Source organism: Mus musculus, chromosome 12, assembly GCF_000001635.26.
Source record: "Mus musculus strain C57BL/6J chromosome 12, GRCm38.p6 C57BL/6J".
Classification (NCBI taxonomy): domain Eukaryota; kingdom Metazoa; phylum Chordata; class Mammalia; order Rodentia; family Muridae; genus Mus; species Mus musculus.
This window is the reverse complement of record NC_000078.6, coordinates 108792768-108820606: the sequence shown is the minus strand read 5'-3', so window position 1 is coordinate 108820606 and position 27839 is coordinate 108792768. Positions and strand designations below refer to the sequence as shown.

Genomic DNA, 27839 nt, shown 5'->3' with positions numbered 1-27839 from the left:
CAGGGACTGGGGCCTTTGCCACCTCAGCAACACTATGCTTATAGCCACCCTTCAATCTTAGCGGGGGCAGGGAGCCTTGTTTGTGGCACAGTAAGGCTCCAGGGCCCCAGGCAGGCAGAAAAGTGCATTCCTAGCCAAGTCCTGGACGGTTGTGAGTCCATCTTTTGGCTCCAGAGCTTCCGGAGGCCAGCACAGGGGGTCACAAACCCAGCCGCACGGTAAGCACTTAGCTGTGCTTCCTAGAGAACAGATGGGGCTCTTAGCACAACCCCTCGTGGCTGAGGAGTGGAACCTTTCTAGGACTTGTGACATGGGTCCCAGGCACACCATTCCTGGGTGAGAAGGCAACAAAAGTGTCTTCCCTGGGAATCCAGGAGCCTTCAGCCCAGGTCTGGTAGCTCACCCCCAGGCTTAAGGTGAAAAAACCCAGCCAGTGAGAACAAACAAGAACACAGGCATTAAAGAGCTTAACATTAGCGCTTTTTATTGTATTGTATAGAGCCATGTTACACATGCTTGGTGCTTCAAACTGAGTTATGTTTTTCTGGATGCGAAGCCATCTGATGCTTGATGCGGATGCTTTAAATACTATAATATTTCTGTGTCTATGATCTATGAGCTAAGGAAAAACCAAGGACAATTCCAGAACAGCAAAGAACACTTAAGAGATGTACATGACACACAATGCAGAGTCCTTGAGCCAGGGCCTATGGGAGTTCCCAGAAAATGAAAACACAACTTTTCTTGCCATTTGTAGACATCAAGGGTTTTAACAGTTGCTGGCATTATAAAGAAGAGGTGACTCCGGTAACGATACCTTCTTTGCTCCCTCATGCTATGGATGTAGACACCACGTGGCTCCGGGCAGGGAGGCGGACCAACCAGCACAGCTGCACATCCCCAGTACTGTTCCTCGGGGTGCCTGAGTGTCTTTAGTCATCAAATCTGCCACTCTGAAATGCGGAGCACAGTGCTGCTCACTAGCCCCCCCTTGATGGTCTCCAGAGTGCTGGCTAGGCACACCTTGGAAGGTGCACCCCGCCTGTGACCTACTGCCGACACTCAATGACCAATGCCTTAAGCTGCTCACATCTGCCACCCACCCTTTCCTATGAAGTCTACATGCTGTCCCAGCTGGGGAATGACCTTCCTGGCACGGTACTGACCAACTATGCCCAAAGATGCCGGGTAGCCTGTTAGCCACACAGCTACCCTCTCCTGCTCAGTGCAACTTACTCACCTGAAGGGCCTGTATTAAGCCATCTGAGGCACCTGAGCTTACCCTGAGAGGAGTTAACAAGCTGTGGGGAAAGCTCGCTGTTTTGGAGACCTAACCTACCTGGTCAATGCTGCTGGCACGTGATTTGAAGCATGGAGTAGCTTTTGTTCTGATCAGAGTTAAATGTTGCAAGCAAGCACATCTGCTTTGGAGTTCTGAGTCCCTTCCCTGTCCTCAGCTAGAGTGTATCTGCCAGGTCCTGGGCCTGGGCTCTAGAAGAGGTCACATTAACAACAAAGGGCTGCAAAGTCAGATGCGGCCTCTTATGGCCAGAGATTCAAACAGTCTGTGCTAGAAAAGGAGCTAGCTTCTGCAGCCAGTAGGGCTGCTAGGGCAATGCCTCTGAGTAGTTAGTCACGGATGGCATCTATCTACTGGCAACTCTGCTCATCTCTGTTCTGATCCTGAAGTCCCTGTTCTTCCTGTAGGCTAGAAGTCAAGAGAATAAAAACCCACCGCACCGCAGACTGGCTAAATCATGTCAATTCGGAGCACAGAGGAAAGGAAGTAGTAGTCAAATCCCTGTCTATTGTGGGGAGTGGGTAAACTTAGGGGGCAAGACTTCCTGGGCCATAGACATACACTCTAGTCAGTGATTTGAGGGCTGTACCACAGGTGAGTCCTGCCGAGTGGAAAGGTGGGGTGGGTGCCAAGCCATGCCAGCACCATATCCCTGGAGCACCACACACTTCACCGACAGTTGGCTCTCATCTATGTGAAGACACAAGCTAAAACTGCCTAGAAACATGGGCCGTCTTTGCACACACCATCTCTTCAAGAGGTCTTACATGCCCACCAACTTAGCAAACCAAGCAGCATTCAGAAGAACCTGTGTGTGGAAACCAAATGGGGGATGGGGGAAAAGTCTTGGTTTTCCTCAGCTCCTCTGGCAAAGTACACACATCGCACAGGCCCAGCACAGCGTGAGCTCAGCATCTCTGCGGGAAATAAATGTCACTCTGGAGCGACAGCTCTGTATAGATACTATGCCCCCAACCTCACTACCAAAGAGGGGCAAATATCAAATTTAAAAATAGAAAATAATATCTTATTGGGTGTAAACTTATCCTCTGGAGTTTTTACATTACATTTGCTAAAAACATGCATTTATTTCTGCTCAGATGTAAGAAAATATGTCTATCAGTATTACTTACAAATCAGATTTTAAGTGTCTAGACAAGGGACTCACTGTTAGAACATCATTTCAAATTAGTAAATTACATCTATAACAAAACTATAAATTCTAACAAGCAAAATGGGTTTAAGCCAAAGCCAATGAGAAGCAGCTTTCTTCTGGCCACTGACGTGACAGGTCCCTACACTGCTGTCCTAAGTGAGGACCCGCACACCATGCTGTCTTTGAACTCCCAACAGAAGTTAACTGCACACTGAGAAGACAATGCCAACACAGAAAGGGTGAAGATGATGACCGCTGCTCCACTCAGACAGAAAGGGACAGAAGAGATGGCCAAGCATCTCCCAAGGAATCAAGGCACAGAGGATGGGTGAGGCCTCGCTCTATACGTGGGCCTGACTCTCAGGGTGGCTGGCAGGCTTTTCCACAGCACACTTCTGCTCTGCTGTGGAGCCGTGGGCAAGGGTCTTGAGGTGCCAGGGCCAGGCTTGAAGGTAGCACAATATTGGGCGAGGGAGGGCAACATGGCTCTGGCCTCCGACTGCAGGGCATTTGGGAAAGCTTAACCTGATGGTAGGGAGCGAAGGCCTGGGGGAGACACATGGGTACTTGGCTCTGATGGGGCCCCTTTAGTCTTACCCCCTCCTGACTGCCAGGCACAGCAAAGCCTGCCCTCCAGCACACAGCTGGGTCTGCTGCTGAGCTCAGTCCCATCAACTGCTCACTGGATCAGATTCTGGACGAATAAAACAAATGTCCCAAGTTACAACTTCCATGTATGGTTCAGAAGGCACTTCAAAATTCCAGAGCCACGGGGCCACTGTTTCCAGGTCACCAGTCCTCCTGGCGAGGCCATAAGAAATTGGGCTAAGTGTTCGAGCGGCTGCTCTCCCGGCCTCTTTGTGACTGAACCTGGTACTTGTTTGTCATTTTACCTTGGAGTCAAGCATTCAGCACAGAAAGACAGACAGTTAGGTTTGCATTTTGAATAAATGAGATTTTGATGTATCACGGCAGTTTATAAAATAGTTAACAAGTCTGGTATTTGACCCTAGGTAAGTAAAAGTTCAAAAATTATACATTGAAGAGGTCACACATGACAAGTCAAGTACTCACTGAGTACAACTTTCTAATAATCTCATCGCCTTGCCGCTCTGCACTTAAGTGTGTCTACAAGCAAACAGCTACTGGCACTCAATTGCTACATCTGACAGCATCTAATAAGGACTGCACTGAGATTTCCTGTTGGACAACCCATGGAGCCACCGCCGTTGAAGGCAGCCTGAGTGATGATGAGAAAGAAGGCAGGCCCATCCTCCCTTGGCGCACCCACTGCCAGTCAGTGCCTTCCCTTCAGAAAGCATCAGGCCCATGCAAACGTCTCACTCCCACACGCACCGGGATATCAAGGGCAATCCTGCCAGCCATGGGTCGTCTGTGTACTCTGAGGTAGTTCCCTAGCTCGGGGTGCCTCCTGCCTGCTCTCGGGATTCAGGGCACGTAGGAAATGCTAGTGTCCATGCACGGACCTCATCACAGTCACTGTCACTGAGTGCAAAATAAAGGAAACTCAAGTTGCTTTATTTGCTTCCAATTTCTGGGAGGCTCAAGAATTCTAAGTATTCTGGACAACAGAAGAAAATAAGGCTGTGCTTACAGAGCTCTTTCTGCCGTAATCTTTCTTTAGGATCGCTATTTTATTGTTGCCCTTTCTGTTACACGGATGTACACATCAGATGTTAAAAGGTACAATACATTCTACAACTGAGCACCACTTTCTGTAACTGAACAGGCAAAGAAATTACACTGAACATCAGCATCTGGCAGTATTTTTTGGGGAAAAAAAAGTGACTAAAATGGGTTTAAATTGATTAACACTATTAAATCACATCTAATATTTGATTCTACATGATTCAATACAGCTATACGATACAATTATACAAAATGTGTTAACATCAAAGAATACAACCAAAATTAAGATAGCAAACAAAACCTATATAACTTTTTTTTTGTACAGGAAAAATACTTTTGAAGTATGCATGTAACTGCCCATTCTTTTAAAGAAAATCTACCGCAAGCAAAGTTATCAACCTCCAGAAAATCACACAGCATTACTAAGCATATCCCCAAAAAGTGTACAATATGCACACTTGGAAAATACAAAATTAAAAAAATTGTAAGCAACAGGTGAGCTTCATATTTATAAGAATGTGAAAAGAAGTCCCATTTTTAGCACTGTTGTATAAAGAATTGTCTTTTGATGCGAAGTTCATGAATTGTCCTCCTGTTGGGACCACACTTTACAAAAACACCTTGTTTTTGAAACGAGATTACAGAGCAAGATATAGCATCTTAGCAATGTCATCTTATTAAAGTATTTTTTAAATTTTTACTACTTTATCAAAACATGTCCCTTAAGTGTGTAGGATTCATTTTTAAAATTCTTCCTAGAAATAATATACAAAGGAGAGGCATATTTATTCCCAATCACACTCCTGAAGAGGCTTCCCGGGTCGAGAAGGTCTTCTCTCTTCTTTTCACTGGTTGTTTTTGGCTTTAGCGTGTGTTAAGATGTGAGATTTCAGGTTAGTTGACTGAGCAAACTTCTTATTACAACCGTCGAAGGGGCACACATAGGGCCTGTCTCCGGTATGGATTCGCACATGTGTGCGCAAATTGAAGTCCAGTGAAAAGCGCTTCCCGCAGCCTTCGAATGTGCACTGTCAAGGAAAAACCAGACATCAACCCACTTGGCAAACGGGACCAGAATCAGGGGCGGTCAATGGCTCACTGCTTGGAAGGAAAACCACTGTACTAGACTAGACTGTACTAGAGTGAGTGTGTCTCCTTCCTCCTCTGGAGACCCTTCTGAGCGTGATTTAGAACTGACACACAGGGATCTCTGACACTATGAACACATGGTTAGCTCTTACAAAAACAGAAGGGTTGTACTAAGTGCAAATTTAAGGCCTGAGTATTTTCAGAGACACTCCAGAAAGTAGAATAAATACAGATGATTTAAGATATTTAGTGATGCCAACTGTCACAGACTCACTTGATTTTTCTATAAGCAGCACCAAGTGTCCCCTGGAGATGTAGCCAACAGTGCTTATGAGCACTCTCTCAGTAATTCAACACACTACTCACTACCAAACATACAATCTCTGAGTCTCTGTAAACATGCTAGGAATTTAGTGCGGGGTTCTCTCACTCACATTACCCTGTTTCTCCCGACAGATACTCCCATCCCCTAGTATGTAACACCTGCAGTCACATGCAGTAAGTAACCAGGAACCCAAGCAGACCTTCAGAGAGCTATGGAAGTGGGAGTGGGAATAAGATGCCCCCACAGGCGCCCCATGGTACTTGATATCACCACCCTGCCCAGCACCCTAGCTTTCAGTGTGGGGAACAGGTACTGGCTCTACCTGAAAGGGCTTTTCTCCAGTATGAACCAGCTGGTGTCGTTTTAGCTTTGAGCTCTCAACGAACGCTTTGCCACACTCTGCACAGACGTGGACTCTGGGACCGTGGGTGTGCAGATGCTTTCTCATAGCAGAGTTATCCCTGAACATCTTTGTGCAGCCCTTAAAACAGAGAGAGAAGCTTAGTGGTTCACAATGCAAACTGAGAAAGGACCCAATCACTGCACAGCCTTTACTGATGTTTAGAGCAAAACAACCTCCCCAGCACCCCCTTTAACTTTACTTAGCATTACAGAACATTAAGCTATTTAAGACATAAATAAAAAAATTAAAAAATCAGACAGCTGAAAAGAAGGCCTTATTCTTATTTTGTATTGCAAACCCGTGCTTTACAGATGAGGAAACTGAGGCTTAGAGATGTACTGAAGTAGACTTGCCCAAGGTCACACTACTAGTAGTAGCCAGCCAAGCTGGGAGTAGAACCCAGCATCCCGGCTTCCAGCTACACCACAGCCGCCTCACCCAGCTACAGCCCCCAGATGAAGTAACAGAAGCACTGAGAAATAAACGGAGTTAAAATGACGGTAGTCCACCACTACCTTTGGTGGGCCCCGTATTCTGTGCTGCAACAATGGGCTGTCATTCTCCATCGCCTACTGTTCCCTCTTCTCTCTTTGCCTCTTTCCCCTTCTTGACAGAGAAAGAAGCAAGAGGGTCTCCAAGGAATGGCAACTACAGAAGAAATTTATTTGGTGAGACACCAGGAAAAGGAAGAGGCAGGCAAAGCGATACCAGTGCGGGGGAGGCAGATGGATGTGTGGTGCCCGAGAGCAGCATGTCCTCAACAATTTCTTCTGCAGTTGTTGCCCATGATGGAGTGAGTGGGGAAATGGTGAGACAGCATGACAGAAGGACAGCACAGGTCACCACTAGACAGCTTCACAGGCAAAAGGGAGGGAGGGGAAAGCCAGTTTTCCACCTTGACCTCTAACTTCAGCTCCCATTTACACAGAGCAGCACAGAGACCCCGGCACGCATGGCATAACGGTTTTCAAATGCGTCCTAATTGTGGTTTAGATAACAGCCACATGCATTCCATACCTCCACACCATAAGCATCTACAAGCAGTACAGAGACTGGGGTGCACAGCCTTTATATCAAGTATATTTACTCTGCAACTGCTATTTTTGGAAATTCTTTATTCCATTCTTGGTTTCTTCTGCCTTGTTTCTCAGCATCCACATCTTTTCCCCGTTCAATCTGAAAGCTGACCACCACCCTTAGCACCTCAAAATACTTTTGAGCCACCCCTTTTTACTTTAAAAAACCAGCTGCATTTGAAAACAGTTATGCACCCTTCTAGTAGCACAATTAACAGAGTAAAAAGAAAACTGAGGGAAATTACCAAGTCTTTATTTAGTCTATTCTAACAATATCCAAAGTAATTTCCAAGTTTCAGTTATAAGCTTAGAGTCTCATAAAGACTTGTGGGTTAAGTACAACCCAAGGTCTTAAGACTTGACTTGTTAATGGTCCAAAAAGAAATAGTCCTAACACAGTACAGTCAATATACAGGAGTAAGAACACTGGCCCCTATAGCAGCCCCATTTAACATATCTTAAGTGTCCTTTACTAACAAACAAAATGAAGACCGTGTTTATAATCCCAAAGCCCTAATTGCTTACTTTGTTTCAGTTACAAAAGTGGAACTCAAAGGGCACACTCCTTATATACACCCTGTCTGCAGCCTGAGCAGAGGTCTAACCACACTCCCCTCGCATTACTTACTTTATGAGGGCAAGCTATTGTTCTTGGAGCATCATCTTCTTTAATTTTTCTTGGCTTCATTCTTATTGAAAAAAAAAGAGAGAGAGAAAGAGAGAGAGAGAGAGAGAAAGAGACAGATTTGTAGGAGTGGGTCACACTCAGTAAGCATAAATCAAATCGTCCCTGAGGTTTTCCCTTGTAGCACCAACACTAAGCTCCTGGTGTTCCCCTTCTACAACGGAGAAAGGACCAAGCTGCCCAGACTGCTCAACTGCGAGCTCTCTTCTAGCTTCTAAGTAAAAGTGCTGGTGCTTGGAAAGCCTGCCTCGCTCGCTGCCTCTGGCAAAGCTGGTATGGCTTGGAACTGCACCACCAGCACCATTATCATATATGACTCAAACACCTCCTCGTCCCACTTACCCCTGTTAAATAAAAACTAACAACCCCACAAAGATCATCAGCCCTGACAACTGCACATTAATTATTTTGTTGGGGTAAGGCAACAAAAATCAGCTGCTCAAAAATATATAACATCTTAAAAAAACACAGTAACAAACAACCACACACATACAAAATGGGCCCACATCATACAGACACAAACCATCTTTGGGAAATATTAATTTTGGAAGTACACATTATACTTTTATACAGAGTCATTTATACCCATGTAATAAAAACTCTCAAAGGAAACCACAAACGGGCACTGGCTACTACTACTGGCTGATGGACAGGCAGAATTGCCTTGTTTGTTTTTTTCAAGACAGGGTTTCTCTGTGTAGCCCTGGCTGCCTTTAAACTCCCTCTTTCAACCAGGCTGTCCTTGAACTCAAAGAGATCTGCAGGCCTCCACTTCCCAAGTGCTGGGATCAAACAGGTGCACTGACACTGAGCGGAAGGCATCTCCTGCTGGTGTTTTGGTGGTTAGAGGGAGATGACAGTTTTTATAGGATGTTTCATTTTACTTTGTTTTTGAGACAGGGTTTTGTCACCACCGCTAGTTTTATTTCTGGTTGTAGCTTGTCAACTGAGAACCAGTCTATCTTCTACTTCCTCCAGCAACCTTGGTCTTTCTGAAAGATTTCTTTCCTAGCATTCCTTACAAACTTGCGTATGATCAAGGAGCAAGAAAACTGTGCTCTAGAAAACTATGATTTAATTTAATTTAATTTCAAAAACATCTTTGTAGCCCTAGTTGGACTGCCTCACACTCCTGCATGAAGCTTGCTGGCTAAACTGTAACTAAGCCAATGGTCCCTCTTAGCAACAATGTACCAAAAATGACTTATGACATCTCTCAGTAGGTTACTCTGTCCACCCAAACCCAGGACAGAGTATCTGGATCCTCCTTACACTGCCAAGCTAGCAACCTCCCATGTCTAAAAACAGGGAGAACTTCTACAATGCCTGATGACCAATCTCTTCCCAATTCCAACCCTGCAGACACACTTTAGATTACTAGTATTCCAGTTAGCAAGCATTACTTAAGTGTCTGCTGTTTACAGGTTTTTAACGAGCCTGTTGTTCTCAAAAGCCTGTCTCTACTTATAATTCATACTAGTCTCTTACATGTCAGTGAGTTTGAAGTTTGGGGTTCAGTTCAGAGTAGCAGGAAGCAACTGGTGCTACTGCACCACCTAGAGGTCAGATCAGCATGAATCAGCAGCAATTCATGAATGCTTCTATTTCTTTCAAATCTTTTTCCTCCCTCCCGAAGACAGTGTTTCTATGTGACATTGCCCTGGCCATCCTGGAACTTGCTCTGTAGACCAGGCTGCCCTGGCACTCAGAGAGCCTCCTGTCCTGTCTCTCTGCCTCATGAGTGCTGGGATTAAAAGCATATGCCACCACTGCTCAGCTTTCTTTCCAGTCTTAATAAGATGTCTTTGAAATAGGTTCTTACCATATACCCCATACTAGCCCTGAACTTGCGATCTTATTTCCATATGCTAAGTGCTGGTGACAGATCTATGTGGCCACTCCCAAACTAGTTATCATTTTAGAAATTGTGTGCTAATATTCAGTATTAATTTTAGAACGAAAATTTACCAGGCATTTGGGCAAACCTAAGACTTCATCAATGGAAGACACAACTGTCCATAACAAGATTGGCTCTTCTCTCAGAAGCTACGCAAAAGAAAAATGAAGGGGTCATTCCCACCCCACCCCAGCATCAAGAAACACTGCTTGCGTTTCTCTCATTGACTGGGATACTTTACAGACCCAGACACGATGAGGACAAATGACAAGATGGATATATGACTTGGAGTTGACTTCTACTATCTTTATGACCTTGAGCAAATCACTAACTTCTCAGCCTCGGTTTCTTACTCTGTAAGCAGGCACGACCCTTCTTTTATCAGAGCTGCAAGGAGTCCAAGACAGCACACCAGACCCCTGAGCAATGAGTTACTATCATCACTGGTCATATGGTTAGAAATGAAACTCATCCTTTTGCTTCTTTGATCTTTGAGAGAGGGTCCAAACCAAGTATCGCAGATTGGCCAGGAGCCTGACAACCGTGTGGCTCGGCCTCTGGCATGATAAGGAAGAACTGTAAGCGCCAACTACCTACCACACTCAATAAACTGAATTCATTCTTTAAAATTGTATTATTTATGCTTAACAACCCGTAAGGTTCTGATATTCTAAATTATCTTTCAACCAAAAAACCCTAAGATACTGAAAGGAAAAAGACAAGCATAAAGCCACCCTCAACAGCTTTTTACTCTACTTGCTACTCAGTTTTATTAAACTGGAGGGCATGTTGAAAGACACGCTGCTTAAACTGACATTACCTCCAACTCATCCTGTCACATGTGGAAGGAGCACCACCACAAAGACTGAACTCCACAAGTCACATCTGCAGCATCTTCCCAACAGTTTTAGCAGAGCCCTGGATGTAGCAAAGATGAGTCTTCTGGCAGTAAGCTAGGAAGTACAAGTCTCCCCAGTACAATAAACTTAGAACCAGGATGTAGGACCTCAGCTGCTGAGACAGTCCATTATCACTCAGCTATCATCTGCCAGCATCAAGGTCTCATTATGGAGCCCAGGGTGGCCTTGAACTGGCAATCCTTCTGCCTCGGCCTCTCAAGTGCTGGAATTACAGGTAGTTGTTCACTTACCACACCCAGCAGCCTACAGGATATCACAGTCCAGCTTTAAGGAAATATACAATAAAGAACTGCCTAGCTAAAATTAGGAGACATAAATTACTCACCAGGCCCTAGTCTCTGAACACAGTTTTTCAAAAACAGACAACTCAGTAAAATACCCCCACCTCCCCTCTGTGGTCCCACCTCAAAACTCAGAACCCTTGTTTTCAGGGGTGGTGTCAGGTCAAGACAGGCTTTCACTGTGTCTAGCTATCCTGGAAACCCCTCAGAAGACCAGGCTGGCCTCAAACTCACAGGGAACCTCTGTCCCCTGACAGCTGGAATTACTGGCATGAGCCACCACCACCTGATATTATTATTATTATTTTTTGAGACAGCACTCATGTATCCCAGGTCCAGCTTCAAACACACTATGCAGCTAAGGTTGACTATGTGCCTCTCCTGAGCACTACTGGATAGACACACAGCACTTGACTTACATGTAAGCCTAGGGTTTCCTGCATACAAGACAAGCACTTCTGAAAACCAAGCAATCCGACCCTCCAGCTTTAAAGACAGAACTTCCAAATAAAATTCATTACTTTTTTTTCTTTTTAAACTTATGTCTATGTTAAGCAGTCTAAACAGAGGGTGGCAGTTTAAGACATTCTTGTCTTCAAGTCTAGGCCAGCACACCCATACTGCCAAGGATAGAACAGAGAGAAACATATGAACTCTCAGGCATAAGCTAAGACCTCGGGGCTCAAGCGTTGCTCTTCAATCACAGGACAAAGTCAGGCCTGAATAAGCTTTGCCATAACTGGTAGAGATCATATGGTCTGATCCACAACAGTGAAACATGGTGCCTCTACTTGATATTTTATTGTGGGAATCCCAGTCAAAGGCCCCTGAAGACCCCACTCCAAGACAATACAGTCTCACAATATGGAGATTTGAAAACAGCAAGGCATACAGGTTCTGGCATTTCTCTACCACCAATAAAGTCCATGTAGGTCAACATGATCTTTAAGGGATCTAATTCTACATGGGACTGGAGTCCAATCCTCAACACCTTGGTGCCACACTTCCCTATTTTTACATTCTAACAAACTGAGCAAGATAACACCCAATTCTAACATAGAATGAGAGTCCTCAGAGCTGATTGTAAAAGGAAAGACCATGTGGGCTGGGCTCCAGTTCAGCAGCACTGCCAAACATGCACAAGGCTCTGGGCTCCAAAAAGACTTGTCACAGTGAATGTTCCTCTTCAAACATTGCTGCACTGTCTTCTCATCACTTGCCGTGGCCATGGCATTCATGACATCATTCTCTGTAAGTGGCCTTCTCCCTGGTTTCTTTATCCTTGGTGCTCTGAGATATCATCGGGGCAGGGAGAGTCAAAACAATGCCAAGAGCCATCACATCTGAGTTGTCCTGCTCACAACCTGTAGCTTCCCTCTCTCTTTAGTCTTTTCCAGTCCTCTATCTGCCACTGCACCAGTGCTGCAATGTGTAACAGAGATTCTCTTTTTCGCTCTCCTGGTTGGTGTTCCAGAAGGTTCTTCATCGGTAGCCAGGCTGCCTCACCTCCCCAAGTCTCTACTTCAAATAATTCTCTTCTGCCTTCTCTGCTTCCTCTTACTCTCCAAACACAAGGGTTTCCCCAAAACTCCCCATCTTAGAACTTCTATAAGATCTTGATTTTAGCATGACTTCCTTCTAACTTCTTCCTAAAAACATCAAGTCTATATGAGTTTATGATGTAATCAGGTGGATATTGGTGGCCTTTTGTCTTCCTTAACCAGACACACAAAAAACATTCTTTACCTCTTGTCATCTCTAATGTCTACTCTATCTACCCTACTCTTCTAGCTTGAGCCTTCTATTTGAAGCTTTCTCCCGTACACAAAGGGATCGACCCATCTTGGATTCTGCTATAAAGTAATCCTCTCCAACTAACAAAACTCTTCCTCCCTACTCACGTCTCTAGCAGCTGCTCTCCACAAAAAGTCCACACATCTTTTGCCAGCATTCATGGACCTAAATAACCGGATTCAAATTTACCTTGATTACATTCATTTTCTTTAAGCACCCCAATTCCCAGCATAACTGTACATCATTTGTATTTTCTGTAGAAAATGTGCACGCCCTGAAACACGGAAGCCTGTTTCTTATTTATCAAAACACTAGGTTCAAGCCAGGTATGGAGTTACACACCTATACTCCCAGGACTTGGGAGGTTGAGGCAAGATTTTGAGATCAAGGTCATAGTGGGCTACAGTGAGACTGTCTTAAAACTCTAGGCTCATCAAGGCGTACATCAGCCACCAACATGTCTACAACATACTGCAGACATCACTACCCATCTCTGTGTCCTTATCCAATTCTAAGCAGCAAGGAAGAGCCGGTTAACTTTAGGGATTTGATTCAGTATGCCCCCAAAACATACCTCCTGCCAAACTGGTAGGTACATTACAAATGTAATCTCCGTTTGTAGCTTTTGGGGGGGGGGTGCTTAATACATCATTCACATAATTGTACCTGAAATATAACTGGAACATAACAAAATCTGGAGAACAGTGTTATTAACAGACACACTGTTGCTAAGCCATGACAAATGAAACAAATGGCTCTGCTCCACCTCAGGCAAGGAAGGCAGACGATACACTATTAGCAATTCCACCTTATTGAAGATGTTACATTTTTGTACACCTCCTACCCCCACCATGTCCTCATAAAAAATGACCACAACACTAAAAACTAATATAAACAGCAGAGACTTCTATAGGACCCCAGCCTATTTCAGGCAAAACAAATACACAGGTATCAATAAATGCAGGTATTGACTGCTCAGAACAGATCTCAGCCTGGGAGGCCACAGAAGTCCCACCAGTCAGCTTAACACCAGGAGCTACTACACTCATCACACCAAATCATGAACCGCTGAAAATTCCTTCTGTGGTTAAAGTGTCCAGATTAAACCTGGACACATTGTAACAAAGAGATACAAAGGTGATGTGACACTCCCAGGCAACACCAGCTGTAGAACCAGAGAGCATCTGCCTCATCTCACAATCTGCAAACATCTAAAATGCTGCCCTTCACACATCAACAGCACAGCTATCACCAAAACCGTTTGCTTTTGTTTTCAGAGTTGTCCCTAGAGAAAGAATATAAACCACCACTGTCATGTGGGAACAACAAAATACAGCTGGAAAGATTCAGGCACTTCCTAGTCTAGAAAGAAAGGTTCTTGCAACTTACCTGGCAAATTCTGCCAGTTGCTTAGGGTCTGAGAGGTCAATGCCAGGTATCCCTCCAGGAGGGAGTTTCTTGCCTGTCATATATTCAGAATAATCAGGAGGTGAGTTCTCTCCAATGATCTGCTCTTCAACCACTGTTTCATGGTCAATATCTTTTTTTTCATCTGAAACACATGAGATTGATCATCTTAACTATATAAACACATTGAGTAAAATAAAAGCTTTTCAGTGGAATCCTCATAAGTAACTATTTATGGCTCCTACTTTTAATTCTCAACCATTTACTGTGTGTCCTCAATCCTTTGGAACTCCTAAGTCACCCAAACCTTCAAAGTCAAGAGCAGCAGACCTTCCTTCACATTAGTGGTCAGTTAGCCTAGCAGAAGCAGCTAGCTCTCTCTGAGTGTACTGTCATACATTCTCCAGGTTTACCCCTGTCTAACTGGCTTCTCTCAGTTTGCCTTTTACCCATTTCACAAACTAGTACATGAAAGGAGTAAGAGCATTCTTCTTCCAAGGCATGCAATCACCACAAGTCACTCCAAGAGGAAAGCAAAGGAGACACAAAACCAAACGCCTCTCTAATCTTCCATCACTGTATTTTTAAGAACAAGTTTTATTTTGTTTAAGAACATTTTATTTGAGGGGCAGTGGTGCTGCACACTTTTAATCCTAATACTCGGGAGTCAGAGGCAGGCAGATCTCTGTGTTCAAGACCAACCTGAACACAAACCTGGTCTACAAAGCAAGTTCTATGGCAGCCAGGACTACAAAGAGAAACCTGTCTCAAAAAACCAAAACCAAACCAAACCCATTCACTTTATTTTTATTGCGTGGCCTGTGCATGTGAGTGTGGGTGCCAAGGCCGAGGACACCTGGGGAGGTTCCTTCCCTTCATACTCCCCAGCTGCTGGGCCTCACTCCCTTCCTCCCTCTATTCTTCTTTACTTTGGTCTATATTAGGCTAGCCTCAATCTCCTGCCTCCACCTCCCAAGTACTGTGATCACAGGTGTGAAACAGCTTTATTCTAGAATATAATGTAAATCTACATTAGGACTCTGACGTAAGTAACAGTAGGTCCAGGTCCATTTTACCCAGTGTTTATATACAGCATCACTTTCATCGTTACACACTCCCCACCAAGTGAGGGAATTACCACACACTCTGATTTTACAGAGAAGAAATTCAGGTGTGCAAAAATTAAGCAATTTATCTGGGGCTAACTATTAAGTTGTAGATATAAACTTAAAAAAAAGTTATTTTGTAAACAAAAATTCAGGGACCCAAGGGCAAGATGTACATGAAGATAGAGGACAACTCAGACTGCCTTCCTTCCTGTACATATGACCTAGCAGGGAGCTCAGGTTTTTCAGTTTACCTATTGAGCCCATCTTGCTGACAACCTGGCAAACCCTCCACCCCTTAAGAAAAGGACATACCAAAAATGAAACATTTCCAGGCACTAATTGCGCACGCCTTTAATCCCAGCACTCGGGAGGCAGAGGCAGGCGGATTTCTGAGTCCAAGGCTAGCCTGGTCTATGGAGTGAGTTCCAAGACAGCCAGGGCTACACAGAGAAACCCTGTCGAAACACCACCACCACCAAAACCAAAACCAAGAGAGAGAGAGAGAGAGAGAGAGAGAGAGAGAGAAAGAAAGATTTTTATTTATTGGTTGTAAACAAGCACAAGTGTCTCTTAGGAAGTAGGAAGACCACAACAATAGGAAGACCACAACAATACATCCATGCACTGATAAAGATACATTTCTATGGATGGATGAGCAGGTGTAAAAAGGCTGACTGGCTGTATCAATTAAAACATCAACTGGGACTCCACACTGGCACATACAAGTTCACAGCCTGCTCTGTACCTATTAGCAACGTTAGTCTCTCACCATACAGTAGCACACCAAAACCTAACCTTACAGAGACACAAATGTAGCAGGGAAGCTACATTTCCGCTCCACTTTCCCCAGCCCCAACACTCTGAATGGAGCTCAGTGGATCAAGTGTTCATCTAGCATGAGCCCTGAGTTCAGTCTTCAGTACCACACAGCCTGCATCTGATGCCACAAGTATATAAATCAGAACCTGGGAGGTGTTTGGGGGAGGGAGTTCAAGGTCATTCAACTACAAAGCAAATTTGGAGCCAGCCAGGGAATACACCAGTGAGAACTCTCAGCCTAAACTAACTCTTGTATTAGTTCCAAGTGAAGATAGATGCCTGTCACTGGTGACAGTGGCCAGAAACAATACAGACTCTACCCTCAGGGAGCACACTTACTTCTAGAGAGGGAAGTTAAATGACGAAAACACTTCTATCGAGTCACACCTCCAGCCCAGAGAACACTGGTTTTTGTTTTTTGTTTTTTGAGACTCAGTTCTTACTATACTCAAGAGTATAATAAAGAACCCAAAAGAAAGGCTGGGGAGGGAGCTGGTGAGCTGGCCGGTGGTTAAGAGCACCAACTGCTCTTCTGAAGGTTCCATCCTAAAGTTCAAATCCCAGCAACCACATGGTGGCTCACAACCATCCATAACGAGATCTGATGCCCTCTTCTGGAATGTCTGAACAGCTACAGTGCACTCACATATAATACATAAATCAATCAATCAATCAATCAATCAATCTAAGAAAAGAAAGAAAAAGAAGAGGAAAGAAAAGAAAAAAGAAAGGAAAGGAAAGGAAAGGAAAGGAAAGGAAAGGAAAGGAAAGGAAAGGAAAGAAAAGAAAAGAAAAGGAAAAAAATAGAAAGGCCGGGGAAACAGGAATAAAATGCTTGTTCTACAAGTCTGAGTTTGTTCTCCAGCACCCATGTAAAAACAAAGGCAGGGTAGCATGTGGAACCCCAGCTCTGGGGAAGCAGAAAAGATGACGATTCCTGGGGCTCACCTGAAATGGGTCTAACATACTTGCTGAGATCCAAGTCCCAGTTCAAGGCTGTCAAGAATCAAGGTGGGACTAGGTGGGGTGGAACATACCTTTTATCCCAGCACTCAAGAGGCAGATGAAGATCAAGCTGTGAGTCTGGGGCCAGCCTGGTCTACATATGAGACTTTGTTTTAAACTCAAAGCAGTGATTAAGGAGCTGGAGAGCTGCCGCTCAGAGGTTACTAACCTGTACTCTTGCAGAGGACCTGGAGTTGAGTTCCACCCCCAATGGCTCACAATCACCTGCTAACTCCAGCTCCCCCACATCAGATGCCCTCTTTTGGACCCAGCTGACACCTGCGCCTACGTTGTGCGTACATACCTGCATGTAAAAACTAAGAATCTTTTTAAAAAAGTGCCCCACTTCTATAAACAGAAGGTTTTTTTGTTTTGTTTTGTTTTTAAACAATCCTTTCCACTTCCTCAGGGGTCCTGTATGGCTACTTTTCTGATGCAAGGTCAGGTGGATCTGATTGGCTCTAACAGAGCATAAACCCACAAAAACTGTCATTGCCTGGCCCTTCAGACACTTGACCTACATGATAAGATTTTATTCAGAGAAAAGAGGATTAAAGTGATACATTTTCTACTTGCAAAGGGAATAATTTCTGAGAAATATGATTTAGTACCAAACGAATAAATTTCCAGAAGATCCTTACAAAACTGAAGATTTCGTTTAGAGGACTAAACCAGTTTGTTAACCAGTTACATTTCTTGGAGGATGGTGGTGTCACTTGCTGAGTTAGCCAAGTGGGGAAGAGATGATGAGAAGGGGGTAGGGGAAGAAATCTAGCTTCTCTTTGCTTTGAGATGTCCATGCCGGCTGTCAGAAGCAAGGACAGGGAATAAAAAGGAATCTACACTGGAGAGAATAGTGCCAGTCATTGGCACACAGACTTCATTTATAGCCACAGAAACAAAGAACACACCCACTGAAAATGGAGAAGGGTCCTAGAGCCACCCCCTAATTCCAACAATGGAAAAACAAAAATTTGCAAAGGAGATCAAACAGCTAGGAAGGGCGAAAGACACAGTGGAAGCCTAAAGCAGGAGTGCATGGCCTGTATTGCCTTATGGCCTGTACTACATCTTATGCTGTGAACCGAAGTTGGGTCTTCTGCCAGAGCAGTAAGTGCTCCTAATTGCTAAGCTGCCATCTCTCCAGTCCCTTGTTCTGTCCCTTACCACCCCCACCCCCATCAGACTCTTATTATGCGGTCCATGCTGGCCTGCTCTATATTCCTCCAGCCCCCACCTTGAAGTGCTAGGATTGGTTACAGGGACACACACACACACACACACACACACACACACACATCACATACAACCTTTTGCATTGGCTATTATTACAGTCTTCTAATCTCATAATACTGAAAACCAAAGTACGAAAAAATGTAAGCTGATCTACTTTGAATGTCAAATACAATGTTGATTTCTGCAAACGACAACAGGTGATAGCGTACACAAACCAATGCAAATTATGTTCAGGAAGTAAATGAACTAATGCTGGTTTAAAAATTAATGCACAAGATTAAGAGGACATGTCCAATCTTTTGAGACCAACTTACAAATGTGTTAGGCCAGTTCACTGCAATAGTAGGATATATATATATATATATATATGTATATATATATATATATAGTCCTCAGGCTGAAGGTCGGGCATGCCTATTAGTGGTTCATTGCTTGAGTCTCCTTTTTTAGACAAAGTTGGCATGGGACCAGATGTGACAGGGTAATAGACCACAGCCTATTTGGAAAGGCTAAGACCCTAAGACACTGACTGAAAAGGAATGCAGTGGCAAGAGTGCCTTGTTGAGAATGGCAGGCTAAAACTGCCCGTCCTGTATTTCTACACCAACATTATGGCCAGATACAGATGACCCAGAACTACCAGAGCAGAGCTAAGCGCCCAAGATACAGCTGTGGAAGAAACCAAGTCCAGCCAACAGCATCTGGGAGGGGGAGGCTGAGCCATTCATCCACATTCCACACTCCCTGTACATGATACTACTCCAAAATCAGAAAGCTATGTAGACTAGTCCCTCCTGATGGTATTCAATCCCCTTACCAAGGATGACCTTTCCAGTCTGATGAGAAGTAAACCAAGGGACTGAAAACAACCTCTAGTTACTAAGTCCTCACTAAAACCATTACACCCAAAGGCTGAGAGCTCTCAAGGTCTACCAGTCAAAAGGGAGTTTCTTCTACCCAATGTGTACCAACCAAACAGGCTTTCTCACAGTTCTTTTTTGGTGCCTGATATAGGGCATGTAATAAACTTTCCTCTCCCTGCCTCTTCTCATGATCATTTCTCCTCCAACACTAGAATGAAATCTATTTCCCAAGGCCTTTGGTTCTTACAATACATCCACCACTCATAGCTTTTTAGTTTCTTCACCCATTAAAAAATAAGAACCTACTTTACAAGATTGGTAGCATGTTAAAATGCTAATCATTCTATCTGGAATGTGATGGGAGTTGAATACAAAATATTTTTGGGAGGGAGAGACAAGAGTTTCACTATGTAGCTCTGGCTGTCTTGGAACTCAGTAGACCAGGGTTGTCCTTGAACGCACCAAGATCCCTCTGCCTCCCAAGTGCTGCTGGGATTAAAGGTGTGTGCCACTATTCTCAGCACAGATTCTGGCTTCTCTTTTCCTCCCTCCTGATTAAGGCCTCAGATTTTGGGGATGAGCACATTTTGCACCGTGTAACAGATCTGACAGGCATCTGCAGTCAAATGTGCATACCCAGTAGACTCCTCCAATGGTGGCTTATAGTCCTGGAGATCAGTTATAGTCACTATGAGGATTTTCCCTCTTGAGGCTGGGGGTTGGGGGTAAGGGGCTACCACATTCCTTGGCTCATGACCCCTACACAATCACAATTCATAACGGCTTGCTTCCTAATCACCTCCTGGCTGAGGCTCCTCTCCCTCTGACTCCTTCAAGTGATTACAAGGACACTGGTGTGATTATATTTAGGGCCCATCTAGATAATCCAAGATCCTCTCCCTGCCTCTCAAGGGCCTTAATAAGAGGTATAAATAAAGCAACAATAAGATTCCAGGAATTATACTTGGTGATATTTTTCAGCACAGCACAACATACTCACATAAAGACTTTAAGCTGAAGATTTAACATATGGAACCCTTAGTTCCATCCCAGAACAACCTCTACCACAATCACCAAACCTTCAAGTACAATTTCAAAGGTAAAACTTTCACTCACATGCAACCTCACTCTCAAATTATTGTATTTTACAGAATCTAAATCTTTCCTTCAGTTTGTACCTCTGAAGCCAGAACATCAATCAACAACCTAATGAAATGAGGTATTCTCCACCAGGCTTAATGGTTCTAAAGAATGCTGAGCTCAACAGTCATAGCAAGTCTATCAAGAAGATGGAAGAGCAGGGCATGGTGGCTGACACCTTTGATCCTAGGCAGAGACAGGAGGATATCTCAGTTCAAGGCTAGCATTGTCTGCAGAGCAAGTTCCAGGACAGCCAGAGAAACCCTGTCTTGAAAAACAAAAACAAAAACAAAAACAAAAAAGATGGGAAATCAGAAAACTTCAACTAGAGAATATTTCAAGTTTTACACTTTTTAGACATCACTAGCAGATCCAAGATCCAATGACAACATTCTGGCAGAAACAAGGTTTTCCTTTTTAATTTGTGTACATGTGTTTGTCCTGGGAGAACAGTGCCATGTCACTGGAATGGAAGTCAGAGGAGAATAACTCTGAGGAGTCAACCCTTACCTTCAACCTTCAGTGGAACTGAATACAGCTTACCAGACTTGCATCATTAGGCAGAAAGTGCCTTCTGCCCAAAGCCATCTGGTCTGCCCTAACACAACGTGAAGACTATAGACATGACTATATTGAGGACTCCCCTTCATGTAAGACAGCTTTTCCTGTACAGTACTGGGGTCAAATCCAAGGCCTGAGCTCATACTTGACAAGCAACTGACTCCTTGGCTATAACCTGCGTGGGGCACCACTCATTCTTCTTAAATATTTACTTCCACTTTATGTTGTCAGTGTGAGTGCCTGTACATGCATATACAATGCCCTTGGGACCAGAAGAAAGCAACAGATCTCTGGAACTTGGGTTAAAAGTTACAGATCTATTAGTACTAGGAATTGAACCCATGTCTTCTGCAAGAGCACGCAGTGTTAACTGCTACACCCATCTTCTCAAACTCCATTTTTCTTTCCTTTTGAAATAAAATTAGGGGCTGTTAAACGTTTATTATTGACTTAAAACAGATTTAGAGGAGAAAGTAAAAGAAATGCTTAGAAAAAGGCTTATTATATACAGCAAGACACGAATATGGGTTTCTCAAAATATTTTTTTTCCTTCTTAAAAAAGGCAGGCTTCTTGGGGCCCAGAGAGATGGCTCAGTATTAAAGGAAAGCACTTGTGTCCAAGGCCAACAACTTGAGTTGGATCCCTGGAACTGACATGGTAGAAAGAACCAACTTCTAAAAGCTGTCCTCTGAACTCCACATGCACATGATCCTCCTGTCATAAGGCTACCCATGCTAAAGTCATAGTCAAAGCCCACTTTCTTAGTTTTTTCATCTTGGTATTAAGTCAGGACAGTGTAATTTCCATTTTCATCTTCACTGCCAGGAAGGAAGCTCATTAAGAGTTGACTCCAATGATTCTGCTTCTATTTTCTCCATTTACATATTCACCTACTCATGTAAGCATCCTCCTATCTCTATAGGCCATTGTGGTTTCATTTTGATCAAGAGACATCATCTACAGCACTGACACACACACACACACACACACACATACACACACAGAAATGGCAGTGTTCCCTAGTCAGGAACAACTTGCCCACAAAGAAACTACACTTAACATCTCCCTACCATTTCCTAGTAACTTAATAAAACTAATGTTTTTAATATCCAAATCCTGTTTTAGGTATCCAATTTTAAAAGTAGTTTTGGATGGATGTGTGTAGGAAACAGCACCCAGAAAGCTGACAAAGGAATACTACCTGAATATAAATGAGGCCAGTCTGAGCTACCTATCTCACAAGTACTGCTCATCTGGGAGGGGAGGGAAGGGACTGGGAGGGGGGACGGAGGAGATGGTTTGGTAAGTAAGACTCAAGTTCAGAGTTCAGCTCCCATGTTAAATTCAAAGCTGGGAGAGGGGTGAGAAGAAACAGGACATACAACATCCTTATTTGACCTCTCCAAGCCCTCGTACACAGCACAACACACACACACACACACAGAGGGGGGGGGGACTGTAAAGTATTTTTTCTGATAAAACTATAAACTGTAAGGCACGTTTCTGATAAAACTATAAAGGTTCTACTTTTTTTTAACTCTTCCTATTTCAATAATTCTTATTCAAAGCAGGAGCAAGAATAGAGTCATCTGAACAAGAGGAGGGGTTAAGCCGGGCGTGGTGGCGCATATCTTTAATCCCAGCACTTGGGAGGCAGAGGCAGGCGGATCTCTGAGTTCAAGGCCAGCCTGGTCTACAGAGGGAGTTCCAGGACAGCCAGGGCTACACAGAGAAACCCTGTCTCAAAAAACCAAAAATCGAAAAACAAAAAACAAACAAAAAATTTATGATTGTGGTCTATCTACCTTGTGATTACAGACTTTACCACAGAACTGAAAATGGCCATCACTGACAAGCCTTGAGTTTTTCTGAATGTGTAGAATAAGGAAAAATGTAACAATGTGGTTTTATTTCAACTTTTTTCTAGTGTCACATGTTTTTACTCAATTGACCACACATCAGGTTTAACAGGGGATAATTAAAGCCACCTAAGTTTCTCTCAAAGCTGGATGCTTACAGTATGTGATTTCCTTTATTATTAGTTATATAAAAATAAATTCACTCATATGATTCTGATAACTATTTCCAAGAAATACAGCTCTGTCAATAATGAAAGGAAAACCTAAACATCAATTTGAAAATAGCTACAAATATTCAAAACACTGGCAAACTGTTAAGTATTGAAAATGTTTAGGCTTTAATTTTATCCACAAAAGTAATTATATTATGGGTTATCATTCAGCCACAAAAAAATGGATTAACATGCTAATCCAGATACAAAAGGGCAAATATTTTCTGATTCTTTATGCATAGTGTCTGGGATAGGAGAACTGGGATAGACTAGTGGGAAGAGGAGGACTGAGAAGTGACTGCTCATAGGTCTGTGACGCCAAGATAGTGATATGATTATAATACCAATTTGGGACACAATGTTAGACCCTTACTTCCAAAAACAAAACAAAACATAAAGTGGCAGGTTGTGGTGGCACACCCCTTTAATCCCAGCACTGGGAGAGCCAGGGGCTGGTAGATCTCTGTGAGTTTGAGACCAGCCCAGTCTATGTAAGTGAGTTCAAGGCCTACATGGAAAGATAAGGTCTCAAAAAGCAAACAAACCAAAAAAGAACCGATAATCATTCATTGTGTGTAAGATTCTTAAGCGATTGTAATGTCCCATCTTGCATGAAACTCCTTTAAGCAGGAAAATAACTCAAAATAGATTCAGGAAGTCCCTGAAACTGATCAGACTCTCTAGGTTCCTCCTTACCAGAATAAACAATAAAAACTGAGACTTCAACAGAAGGAAGCTGAGCTACAAAGACTTTCAGACCAGACTATCATCCTGGAAGAGGTTTAGACCAACTGAGGCAAAGGGCACTATGCTTCTCGTTTTCAGCCTGTGAGCCTCACCTGTGCTAGGTGGGCTTTGGTAACGAATGTCTTTGAGTCATTTCTGCTCCTGTAAGTGACCCCTAACTTATAGGCCTAAAAGTAACCCAATTAAACTCATTGGTTCACCAGGTTGAACTTTGGTGGCTAAGCATATTTTAATCTGTTGTGGGTTCCCTATCTGAGGTGAGTAAACTTGTCTTGCATCTCCCCAGGAGAAATCTTGTCACATACCATCATTGCAGCATCTCATAAACTACCAACTATGAAAAACAAGAAGGGGAAAAAGAAGCAGGCTTCTAAGTCTATAATGGTTACAGTACTTTGCTACTGTTTCATTCAAACTATGACCCCCACACAGAATGCTGTCACTGTTCAGAGGACAACAAGCACAAAAACAAAGAGACCTACAAACCCAAGTATCTGGTTTCTACAAATTTCTACTAAAATGTGCTAGCAACAACAAACCTCCTAGAGAGGTACAAATAACTAGTGTCTTAAGATGACTCAACATTGTTGCTGTGCTATGCTGTCTTCTATCTTTTATTTTATACTCAGGAAACAGAGACAGGCTGAGCTCTTCAGGCCAGCCTGGTCTGTAGCTTGAGTTCCAGGACAGTCAGGAACATAGGAAAACCCTGTCTGGAAAAACAACAAAAAACTACCCACATATACTATCTTTATAAGAACTGCTAAGTTTGAGGCTTATGTAAATCTGTGGCATCCTAGTTTAATTAATCTAATGCACTAATTTAATAAACTTATATATACTGTGGAGTTGCAACTCAAGCCTGGGATCAAGTGAAGTCTATTCCTACCACAGCAACATACAAGACACATTTACACTTAACTTAGCTAATCTGTTTATATTTCTTCACTTATTGCAGTCTTAATTTAGTTCTGAAGATTAAATTATTTGCAGAATCTGAACTTGAGACACACATAGTTAGTTGACCACACCACTTAGCTTCTTTTTGGTAATAAGTGCAAGCCACAAAGGCAAGGAAGATGGATCATTTACCACAAGACATTTCTGAGGAAATAGGCCATCCCTTGCTCTTGACATCAAATATTGATAAGCACCATTTTTGCAGACTACTCAGTAACACACTAGACAATTAAGGGTTTGAAGAAATAGCTACCAAAATGCCCCCAAGCTGCTCTACGTGCCCTTGTAAGCAAGCAGCCAGTCACACAAGTAAAGACTAAATGCCAACTAAATTGTCAATTAACCCACCTTAGCCAGGCCCTTCACTTTCTCCCCTGAACTAAACATACACGATTCATCAACACCACACTTGACGAAGTGTTTTTCTGTCTAGAAAAGCAAACTAACAACTTGGTAAGATCTAATGTCAAACATCTGAATCAAGCTATTTTATAACGTAAGTTTTTTATATAGTTAATGAACTCGGTACTCCAAATGTGGTAAATTCATCCAAAGTTCGAAACCTGCTTTCCTTAATTTCACTCTTATTAAAAGTGAAAAAAACAAGCTTTTAAAGATCTCAGCATGCAAACTACCGTTAGCAACCAAAAAAATGTGTTGAAGGCACTGGATAACTTTTAGGGACTGGCTAGTTACATAGCATACAGCTCCTGATAACCTACCGTGCAGATAATAACCAGGGATTCATTCAGCGAGGAACAGCGCCCTGAGCACTTCCTATTAGATTTCTATAGGACGCTCTTCTCCTTCCTGAACCACAGACCCATCAAGCTTACGTCACTTGGATACTACCATAGATTAGCTTTTCATCTATTTCACTCGTTTCCCAAAATTTTAACATTTTAATAAACTACACATCAAGGCTCAAGTTATGCTTTCAAATTCATCAAATTTAATCACTAGGGCTACATGAACTAGGTATGGTGAGATTATTCTGTCTAGTAGTAGTTTCTTAACAATAAAGCTGACTAGCTTGTTAACACAGTACTAGGATAAAGTGAACAGTCAACAACAGCCTTTCCAGGGCTCTACCTTGAGTTTACTCATGCGGGGAAGGAACTCTTCGGTGCCCTACACAGGCTTCCTGACTTTCGCTAAAAGGCGTATTAAATCAGTAAAACAAATTATCCACTTTTTTTATTCTTTTCGTGGGGGAAAACAAGACCAGAGATACTGATAACTAAGCGATTTTTATTAGTTTGTTGGCAAATATCCTAAGCTGTGTAAACCAGCCCAGTCTGTCTGCATAGGGCCCACGACTTAAAAAACAAAATTCACAACGCGTAAAGGCCGCTGAAATGCTGTGGCTCTTCCTTCCCCTAACTCCCGTTCTAGGTCGATCAGGCGAGGAGCGCGTTGGCAGCGCGGGTGACAGGTTCCAACGGCCGCCGAACCCGCACACGAGCGCCCTACGTGCCACCCAAGTCCCGCCCCGCAGCGGCGACGGCCTGGGCCAGCGTGACCGCGGGGCAGCTGCGGCGGGGCTATGCGCCGCCCGCTCCGGGAAGGGCTTCGGGGAGACGCTTCGCGTCCGAGGGGGCCGAGCTGAGCGGAGCCGAGCGGGGCGGGGCCCCGACAGCCCCCGGGGGACGGCGGGGGAGCGGCGCGCGTCCGCCCTGCGCCACGGCCCTGTCAACGCCCGGCGGGTGGTCCGGCGCGGGGCGGCGCCCTCAACCGGCCCCGCCGCACGTCCGTTGGCTCGGGCGTGGAGGGGCGCTGGCCCCTCCCTCCCCGCCCGCCGCCCCAGCCCGCTTCCGCTCGCACAAACTACGCCATTGCGGCCTAGCCGGGCGCCGCCCCTCCCCCGCGCCGCCATCTTCGCGGCCCGCCGCCCCCGCCATCTTTTGGGGCCGCCATACTTGCCCGGGCGGAGAAGATGGCGGCGCCCATCACACACATAAAACATGGCTTCCCTTCAAAACAAAAACATCCCGAGCGGCGGCGCGCCGCCTGCACTCACCCGAGGACCACATGGTGACCGAGAACTCGCCCTCCAGGGTCTTGATCTGCACCTGCTTCTGCTCCCACTTCTTATTCCCCGGGTCGGCGCCGCCGCCGCCCGCCGCGCCGGCCCCGCCGCCCAGGTAACTCTTCTTGCCGCTCTTCTTGCCGCCGCCCTTCTTCACGCGACCGCCGCCCGACGAGGCCCCGCCGCCGCTCTTGCCGGCCGCCGCCACGGTGACCAGCGTCTGCTCTATGTAGTCGTCGTCGCCGCCGGCCGGCGCGGGCACCGGGATGAGGATCTGGTCCTCGAAGCCGTCCTCGGCGCGCAGCCCGTCCGAGTCGTCCCCGCCGACCACCTCCTCGCGCGTCTGCACCAGGATCACCTCCTGGTGGTGGTGCACTTGGGTCGGGTCGTCCGTCACCAGCGGCTGCAGCGCGATCATGGGCGGGTGGTGGTGGTGGTGGTGGTGGTGGTGATGGTGGTGGCCGGCGTGCCCGTGGCCGCCCCCGCCGCCGCCGTGGTCGCCGCCGCCGCCGTCCTCGTCGTCGTCGTCCTCCTCCTCCTCCTCGCCCACCACCGTGGTCTCGATGGTCTCCACCGGGATGGTCTCCACCTCGATCTCATGCAGCTCCACGATCTCGGCCGGCATCTCCGAGCCGTCCGTGGCGATGTAGAGGGTGTCGCCCGAGGCCATGGCTGAGGGCTCCGCCGCCACGGCCGCCGCGGCAGGCGGCCTCGGCTCCTGGGCTGCGGGAGGGAGGGCGGGCGGGCGAGGAGGCGGCCGGCCGTGGGGAAGGAAGGCAGAGGGAGGAAGGCAGCGGGCGGGCGGGGGGAGAGGGGGCGGGCGGCGGGGGAAGGGGCGGGCGCGGCGGCCGCGGGGCTTCCCCGCCTCCCGAGATCGGTGCGCCCCGCGCTGGCTCGCTCGCTCGCTCGGCCGCTGCCTGTCCTGCTTCCCCGCCTGCCTTCGCCTCGCCTCGGCTGCCTGCCCTGGCTGTGGCCGCGCCTCCTCCCGCCCTCCGGGCCGGCGTTACGCTGCCCCCTGCCTCCTGCGCCTCCGCCTCCTTCCACACAAATACCAACTCCTCAACCCCGAGCCCAGATCTCGCCGCCGCCGCCGCCGCCACACTCTGCTCCGGCTCGGCCTCGCGAGACTTCCGCGGGGCTCTCGGCCCCGCCCCGTCCCCGATTCCCCACTCGCTGTTCCGGCTCTCGCTCCTCCCTCGCTACCAATCGCAGGGCCCCTCGAGGCGCCGGGGCCCCGCCTACTCCCAACCAGGGTCCTCCCGATTGGGGGGGCCCCCGCTGGGGTAGGGGGCGTGGCGGCCCGCACGCGCGCTGG

At 45.4% G+C, this 27839-nt stretch overlaps 1 protein-coding gene across 2 annotated transcripts; it reads right to left on the bottom strand.

Moving 5' to 3' along the window:
• Positions 1-458: 458 nt before the first annotated feature.
• On the bottom strand, positions 459-27662 carry Yy1 (YY1 transcription factor). Of its 2 annotated transcripts, none has more exons than NM_009537.4 (5): positions 26516-27310; positions 13966-14128; positions 7628-7688; positions 5843-6001; positions 459-5134 (listed from the first exon to the last, which is right to left on the bottom strand). In NM_009537.4, the coding sequence occupies exons 1-5, from the start codon at positions 27192-27194 to the stop codon at positions 4952-4954; spliced, it is 1245 nt and encodes a 414-aa protein (NP_033563.2). In that variant the 5' UTR covers positions 27195-27310; the 3' UTR covers positions 459-4951. The 2 variants fall into 2 exon arrangements, with proteins under 2 accessions (NP_033563.2, XP_006515883.1); XM_006515820.4 differs by lacking the exon at positions 459-5134 and adding an exon at positions 6632-6776 and having other exon boundaries at positions 5914-6001; positions 26516-27662.
• Between the last annotated feature and the right edge of the window lie 177 nt (positions 27663-27839).

What these genes read in the sequence shown, in the direction of transcription:
- Yy1 (NM_009537.4), bottom strand. Translation starts at nt 27,194, where the DNA reads ATGGCCTCGGGCGACACCCTCTACATCGCCACGGACGGCTCGGAGATG. An exon ending in CAACTGGCAGAATTTGCCAG is followed by an intron (nt 7,689 to 13,965) that starts GTAAGTTGCAAG and finishes TTTTTCAATAAG; the next exon opens with AATGAAGCCAAGAAAAATTA. An exon ending in CTGGAGAAAAGCCCTTTCAG is followed by an intron (nt 5,135 to 5,842) that starts GTAGAGCCAGTA and finishes TTTCCTTGACAG; the next exon opens with TGCACATTCGAAGGCTGCGG.